Consider the following 8,447-nt stretch of genomic DNA (forward strand, 5'->3'; position numbering starts at 1 on the left):
AAATATTATTATGCAAGTATACAAATATATATATATATTTTTTTTGAGAAACAAGTATACTAAATATTGAAAGTTGAAACTTGATAGAATATTATTATTCCAAAAAAAAAAAAAAGTATTATTCGAAAAGTTGATAAATTAGTCATAACTTCTGTAATAATAAAAAATTGGCAGCGAGCTTGACTCAGAAAATAATAATAATATATACCCATTGCCCAGTGTCGAACTCAAGGGGGCTGTGTTGTGTGCGACTACTTTCCTGAGACTGAGAGGCAGAGAGAGCTATAAACAAAACAAAAAAAAAAAAAAAAAAAAAAAAAGGGCCATTTCTCCAAATCTGAGCAGAGGCAGAGTAGCAGCTCACCAAAACCCCTCACAACCCTAAGTCTAATTCCACAGGTTTTATAACAGTAATCGGTAAATATATTATATTATATTATTTTTTGTTTTCATCCACTCCAAAATCCTATGATTTATGTTTTGTTGATTTGGTTTTTGAAGTGTACTAGGAAATGAGCCAACCGTCAGTGATACTTGCAACCGCCAGCTATGATCACTCCATTCGGTTTTGGGAGGCCAAAAGTGGTCGCTGCTACCGTACTATCAATTACCAGGATTCGGTTTGTTCTTTTTTCTTTTTTTGATCTTAGTGAAGTTCAGTTCTGAATTGAGAAATAGAGAAAAACCCACTTTAATTTTCATTCACTAATCACATGTTTTAAAGCTTTCCAGACAATTCGTGTGAGATTCATATTAGTATAATGAATTTTAAATTGTGGAAGAGATTCGTATATATTTTATTAGTATAATGAATCTTAGATTGTAGGGAATGTCAATGATTTGATTATCCAATTTATGTTGGACTGATACTACTAAAGCCCGTGTTTAGTTTAGGTTGGACTAAAATTGATGGTTAAAGCCGTTAATTTGATAAATGGTCTTTAAAAACATTAACTTTAAATTCCTTGATATGCTCTTAGGTTATGATGCTTTGATTCAAAGACAAATCAAAACAATTGGTTGATATTATTATTACTTCTTTCTTCATAAGTGTCATGGGGCATTGCATTTGCAGATGCATAATCTATTCTATCAATTATTCAACTATGTATTGTTTTTTTTTTTCTTCGTTTTTTGCTATTTTGGATTGGCCGAAGCTGTGTATGTAGTGTATGTTATATATGTAATTTTTTATACAACATGACAAACAATAGTTAGGAAATACTTCCATTGCTCTCTATTTGGTTGCTGAAAGAACAGATGATGTATATATGAATTTTGCATATAAGTCTTGAGTGGAGCACTTTTTCTATCACAGTTCCACCCCCCCCCCCCCCCCCCCAAACAAAAAAAAAAAAAGAAACTTAATTGTACCCCTTCTTACCTACAGTTTCTTGGCCATCATTTTCTTTTCTTTCCATATATTGTAAATTTTGTGATGCTTGATACTTCAAAAGTTTTCACGTTGGGTGACTTTAGTCTGATTTGCCATGTTTGATGTGCGCAGCACGTTAATCGGCTTGAAATAACCCCAGATAAGCACTACCTGGCTGCAGCTGGTAATCCACACATTCGATTGTTTGATGTTAACTCAAACAGCCCTCAACCAGTACGTTGCTCCCATAATTGATCTTACTTCTACTTGTCAAAGAAAAAACAAAATAGTTTTTATACATTTTTAAATAGCCTTTTACATATATTCTTCCATAGTCTGATGTGAACTTGTCTTTGATGGCATGGCAGGTGATGAGCTATGATTCACATACTAACAATGTGATGGCAGTGGGGTTTCAATGTGATGGAAACTGGATGTATTCAGGTTCTGAGGATGGCACGGTAAAAATTTGGGATTTGAGGTGAATTAAAATTTCCCAAAATATATGGTGGATATATTATTCTTTAATTACTATACTATGCTCTTATTGATAATATTATTTAGATTTATTCTTATTTAGATTAATTGCAGAGCTCCAGGTTGTCAACGGGAATATGAAAGCCGAGCAGCTGTCAACACTGTTGTGCTGCACCCAAACCAGGTTCAGCCTTGAATATTATCTTTAGATAAAAATGCTGTTAGGTTCAAAATAACTACATAGGTAAAAGTAATGAAGCATGGGTTCTTATAATAAGTAGTGGGTGGAGTTGCTCTTTCAGATCTCTTAGTTTTTCTCTTAAGGTACCTTGGTTGGCAAGTTCATTTCAACTATGAATCTTTGTAACATCTTATGTAAATGGCTTAAATTTATGATTTTACTTCTCACTGAGTACACCCCCAATGTACTTGGTCTGTTTTATTTTAATAAAAGTTTTCATTACTTATCCCACCCAAAAAAAAAAAAAAAAAAAAAAATCTGATTTGACTTATTATAGTTTTAGGGGTTCTCCAGATTGGAAATGCAGTTTTTAATAATAATTTACCACAGTAGAAAGTAGCCCATGGCCTCTGCTTGGTAAGACTGTCCAAATATGATTCTGAACTAGCTGGCACATTTTTCTGGTTCTCCAAATAGCCCTGTAGTATCTCCAGAGGAGTGCATTAAGCAATGTTTTATGGCATTGCTTGTAGTGCTCATGCTTTAGCATTTGAATTGGGAATTTAACCTAGTTATCTTGAAAAAAGATTGATTATCAAAATCCCTTGTTTCAATTGCTTGGTCTCTCTGTATCTCTTTGTCCTCTGATTGTCACTCTTCAAAATTTTTTTTTTGACAAACACTCTTCAAAAATTGAATTGTATTCCATAGTGCTTTTGTTGGGTATGTCCACTTTAAAGAGAGATATTGGAAAATATGTGCAAGCAAGTATGAGGAATTTTTTACATAATGACTAATGCAATAATTAAAAATGATTCAATGATTAATTAGAATTCTTACTCATAAAATAATTAACTAGCTATGCTAGTGGTAGTGGTAATAGTAACTATAATATTATTAGCATATACGCATTGTGTTGATGTATCCCTAACTATGCTCATACTGGTGCTTTTGGGTGTATGTCTAACGTGTATGTAGTCTTGCAGACTGAACTTATATCTGGGGACCAGAATGGGAATATTCGTGTGTGGGATTTAACAGCAAATTCATGTAGCTGTGAACTGGTATGCTTTGTTGTCTTGTTTTTCAGTACATTTGACCTTTGTTCAGGAATCGGGATTTGCAGATTTAGGAATGTCATATTATCTTTCGGCAGTTTTACTATCATCGGTGTGCAAAAAGGGCAGACCGCTCTAGTCACCAGATATATAAATGAAACCACTAACATCTAAAGTTTAACAACTCTATAAAAGCTAGCACAAACACACACACACACGCACGCGCGCGCACACACACGCGTAAAGGTTACTGTTATACATTCATATAGTGTTTCTAAGAAACAGAACCTTTTTGTCTTGAACTACAATTTCTCGTCCTCCAAATGTTTGAGAATTTTGTTCAAGAAAACACACAACATAAGATCCAATAGCACAGAGCATTTTTGTGTTTCCCCAACCAACCTCTCCAACAGGTTTAACAAATCTACTAGAGTAAGGCATAACCCATATGACAAAAAGAGAGAACAAAAGACCAAAGATCTCTTGCTATGCAGCAATGGAGTTGTAAATGATTCAGTATTATCATTATTTTTGCACATACAACACTAATCTACTATAAATCTATAATTATACTTCACTTCCTTTGATTGTCAACTGTCTGAACTTTTCCCAATAATGCCATCCAAGTGAAAAATGCGACTTGAAGCTTTGCTTTCACCTGCCAGATACTCTGCCTAGGGAAAGACAATGCCTTGTCTAGTTTTCTCAGCTCGGTGTAATACGACCTGACCATATATTGCTTTGTTTTTGATAAGTAATAAGTTTATTGATATCAAAAACGAACACCCTAGTACATAGGGAGTGTACAAGGGGTTAAACAATTCAAGAACAAAAATTACAAGAATCTAGGAAATCAAGAAAAGAAAAAAATGATTGTTTTCGCAAAGTAGCCAACCAATCCATTAAAGTTCTAAAGAAAAATAACTTCAGGTCTGGTATGGATCTCTCATTACCTTAAAGCACCTACTATTTCTCTCCCTCCAAAGACGCCACAATAAGCAATGGGGAACAATCAACCATATATACCCATTTCGATGATGACCAAATCTGCCTTGCCAACATGCTTGAAGCCCTACTAAAAATTGCGGCATAACCCAACTTACTCCAAACAAACCAAACACCATAGACCACAGATCCATATCAACCGGACAATGAACAAAAAGATGATTAATTGATTCACCATTACACTTGCACATGTAGCACCAATCCAATATCCAAACCTTCATTTTTTGTAAATTGTCAATCGTTGAGCATTTCCCTAAAGCAGCAATCCAAACAAAGAAAAATACTCGAGAAGGAATCTTCTGTTTCCAAATACTTTCCAAGAAAAACAGTAGTCATTGGAGCCCACTAAAAGACTATAGTAATCCTTAACCATAAAACCCTTCTCTCTATCAGGTTTCCAACACATCTTATCCTCACCAAACCCTTTCACTCTTTCATTGAAGCACCCTATATGGTATCCATGAAACCCGACAGTGCCTCTAATTCCCAAGCATGCACATCCCTATAGAAACTTACATCCCAAAAGGGGACTTCATTAGCAAACTTCATAAGCTCAGCCACACCAGCCTCCTTATCTTAGCAAAATCTAAACAATTCAGGATAGCTGACTGCAAGAGATGACTCACCACACCAACGATCTTGCCAAAACTTCACCCTGGACCCATTCCCAATATCATATAGAATGCGGCGAGAAAAAGAAGGCCATCCTCGACTAATATATTTCCACAATCCAACACCATATGAACCATTAACAGACCTAGTACACTAGCCACCCCATCCATAGCCATATTTCACCTCTATCACTTGCCTCCAAAGGGCAGCCTTCTCCATCCCAAATCTCCATAGTCACTTTCCAAGCAAAGCTTCATTAAAAAGTCTTACCTTCCTTATCCCCAAGCTACTCGAAGAAATGGGAGTACAAACAGTAGCCCATTTAACCAAATGAAATTTTGGTTCGTCACCAATGCCACCCCATAAGAAATTTTGATGAAGTTTCTCAATTCGGTTAGCCACAGCAGCAGGTATAGGAAATAAAGATTGAAAATAAGTGGGTAAATTAGATAAGAATGTTCTTAATTAAAGTGACTCTACCTCCTTAGATAAGTACAAACGTTTCCATCCCGATAATCTCTATTCTGTCTTCTTCAGAATTGGGTTCCATATTGTCTTGTCCTTGAATTTAGCTCTCAAAGGAAGACCCAAATATTTCATTGGAAGAGTACATTGTTTACAGCCAAGGACATTCAACAGTAAGTCAAAATTATGCACCACACCAACAAGAACCAACTCTGACTTGCCCAAATTTATATTTAGACCAGAGACCACCTCAAACCAAATAAGGATCATGCGGAGAAACAAAATCTGATCCAGATTAGCTTCACAAAAAATTAGATTGTTGTTTGCAAAGTGAAGATGAGACATTGCCAAGGATCTTCCCTCTAAATTACCCACACCAAAGCCTGACATGTGACCATCATAGATAGCTTTATCCAACATTCTTCCAAGGGCTTCCATAACCAAGACAAGCAGCAAAGGAGACAATGGTCACCTTGTCTCAATTCGCTGGAACTCTCAAAAAACCCACAAGGAGAGCCATTAATCAGAATAGAGAAGCGAATTGTAGATATACAAACGAAAATTCACTGCCTCCATTTAGCAGAGAACCCACTCTGTTCTAGTAATTGCATAAGAAATCCCCAGTTAGCATGATCAAAAGCCTTCTCAACATCTAGTTTGCAAAGTAGCCCTGGCAAACTAGTTTTCAATCAACTATCAAGGCATTCATTAGCAATAAGTACAGGGTCAAGAATCTGTTTGTTCCTCGCAAAAGCATTTTGTGAAGTTGAAATTATATCGTCCATGACTGTGTGAAGTCTAGTGGCTATGACCTTAGCAACGGTTTTATAAACCCCCAACAAGACTAATGGGGAAAATCCTTGACTTCAATTGCTGTGTTTTTTTTTTAGGGATTAGAGTGATGAATGTTGCATTCAAACTTTTCTCAAACTGACATTTAGCAAAAAAATGATGAAACATAGCCATAAGATCAGGTTTGAGAATCTCCCAACAAGCTTGGAAGAAAGCCATTGGAAGCCCATCTGGTCTAAGCGATTTATCATCATTAAAATTCTGTATGACATAAAAAATTTCTGTCTCCTTAAAGAGTCTGTCTAGCCAGTCTGCATTATCGCCGGATATCATTGGAAATACCTAGACTTCTGGAAATGGTCGATCAACTTGCTGCTTAGAGTATAAATTCATGAAGAATTGGGTAATACAATTAGCAATCATACCTTGATTGGAAGACAAGCTGCCATCAACCATAAGGCTCTCAATACCATTATCTCTTCTATTGGAATTAGCCATTCTGTGAAAAAAATCTGGTGTTGGCGTCCCCTCTCTCAAGTCTAGTACCTAGACTTCTACTCCCAACTAATCTCTTCTAAAAGAGTGAGCTTTTCAATATCGGTATGGAGATTAACTTGTTTTAACTTTTCCTCAGCTGTTTTTCATATTTGTAATTTTTTTCTATACAATAAATAAGGTATTAAATGATAAATTTTTTTTTTTATTATTGTTGTAAGTCTAAGAAGCTAGAATGCCAAGAAGTAATGTGAAGAAAAAATTATTAAAATTATAGAAGGAAAGAGATAATAAAAGTTGATAATGATGAAGAAAATATTAATGAAAAAATATATTTGTAAGATGATGAACATGATGATAATATTGACTTAGATGGAGTTGATTAGGCAAGATGATGAATGGGGTGAAAAGAAATAATTATTTTTGTTCATATGTCATGTGTGGTACTTTTGAATTTAATCAATTTGAATGTGTATGTTATATATGTTAATTTGATTTATTTAGTTAGGTTTTTTTTAAAGATTATTGCGTAAGTGTTGATTAAATTAGTCATTAGTTGAGTATATTATGAATTTATAATGAATATACTTTTTATATTTGTATATTTATAATTTTTTTTTTATAAATTTAATTAAGTGTTGGTTTAACTTAGGATACATGATATGATATGATACACGATATAGAAAAATAAAAAATCGATTCACGTTATGATTCATGTTTTCACAACTATGTGCATACCTACACACATACATACATATGCTTTGGGTTTAAGTTACACATGGTGTAATTCTAAGTAATGTTACATTACCCAATAACTTGTTATTAAATTCATATTTTGAAAATCCCACCATTGGATTACATGTTCTATATGTTCTTAACATACGTGCCAATTTTCATATCAATCGGATATTATTTACCATTTGATCCATAAACTAATCATTGATGTATTATTTTAAACTCCAAAAACTTAAATTTAAATATTTAATTGATGACATAGCTATTGATCTTTGGTTACATTGAATTTTTACAAGCATGAAGAATATATGTAGATAATATAATTCAATAGTGTGGATTTATCAAAATTCATATTCTTTTAAAAAATATTGAATGATGTAACAATAAACAATGTTACATCAAGTGTAACTTGAATCTAACCTTATATATATTCTAAAAAATATGTTTAAAAACCTTTTATGGGAAAGAGAAAAAATCATTAATTTTTTGACAATTTTTTATATTTCTCATACAAATGGTATAAAAAATTTCATAAAATGGTTCATTAAGAAATACCTTAAGGGTACCTATTTGTATCATACATACGGTGTTGTCCATATTGGATGTTAATTTATTTTTTAATCTTTTATTTTCTAAGGTGTTGGATTTAATTCATTCAAAATGTGAAGCGTGGAATATCTACTTATTATTAATTAAAATAATATAATAACTTACTCTAATATGGGTGTTGCAAATATATTCTCATTTGAATTATTTTGCTATATTTCTCAAATATTATGATATAAATGACGATGATAAATGTTATTAATCAAGTATAATCTAAATTGTAACAAGTATTTCTATAGATTTCATTGAGTTTTTTGGTTATTAATAATGATGATAATTATATATTTCATAGTTTCATATAAAAATACAATAATAAAAAATACCTATTAATAAATATCATAATTATTAAATTCTATATATAACATTTTATATACAAATACAATTAACCTATATATATATATAAATAAATAATTATAAATAAACATAACCATAAACACACACACACACACATTAAAAATTTTATAGGCTACATTAAATTACACTCTCTAACTTAGCCTAAAATTGAATTCAATTCTGTAATTTTAATTTTGTTCAATTCAATTCTATAGGTTTTGGGGTATTTTGGTCATTTCAAGGGTTTAAGAAGTATTATGGCTATTTTAGAAGTTTTGGGGTATTTTTGGTTGTTTTAAATGTTTAAGGGTTT

At 32.8% G+C, this 8,447-nt stretch overlaps 1 protein-coding gene across 5 annotated transcripts; it reads left to right on the forward strand.

The window, feature by feature from the left end:
• Positions 1-206: 206 nt before the first annotated feature.
• On the forward strand, positions 207-3,280 carry LOC112010500 (target of rapamycin complex subunit LST8-1). 5 transcript variants are annotated; one of them, XM_065778728.1, is made up of 6 exons: positions 207-417; positions 502-620; positions 1,508-1,609; positions 1,744-1,836; positions 1,956-2,036; positions 3,020-3,280. In XM_065778728.1, exons 2-6 carry the CDS (start codon positions 513-515, stop codon positions 3,263-3,265), a joined length of 630 nt encoding a protein of 209 aa, XP_065634800.1. In that variant the 5' UTR covers positions 207-417; positions 502-512; the 3' UTR covers positions 3,266-3,280. The 5 variants fall into 5 exon arrangements, with proteins under 5 accessions (XP_065634800.1, XP_065634796.1, XP_065634798.1 ...); XM_065778724.1 differs by having other exon boundaries at positions 209-417; positions 1,744-1,856; positions 1,967-2,036; XM_065778726.1 differs by having other exon boundaries at positions 209-417; positions 510-620; positions 1,744-1,856; positions 1,967-2,036.
• Positions 3,281-8,447: the final 5,167 nt, after the last annotated feature.

This window comes from Quercus suber, unplaced genomic scaffold, assembly GCF_002906115.3.
Source record: "Quercus suber isolate HL8 unplaced genomic scaffold, Cork oak 2.0 scaffold_189, whole genome shotgun sequence".
Taxonomy (NCBI): Eukaryota; Viridiplantae; Streptophyta; class Magnoliopsida; order Fagales; family Fagaceae; genus Quercus; species Quercus suber.

Coding starts and splice junctions, on each gene's coding strand:
- LOC112010500 (XM_065778724.1), top strand. CDS start 513: ATGAGCCAACCGTCAGTGATACTTGCAACCGCCAGCTATGATCACTCC. Junction 621..1,507: donor CTATCAATTACCAGGATTCG/GTTTGTTCTTTT, acceptor TGATGTGCGCAG/CACGTTAATCGGCTTGAAAT. Junction 1,857..1,966: donor GTAAAAATTTGGGATTTGAG/GTGAATTAAAAT, acceptor GATTAATTGCAG/AGCTCCAGGTTGTCAACGGG.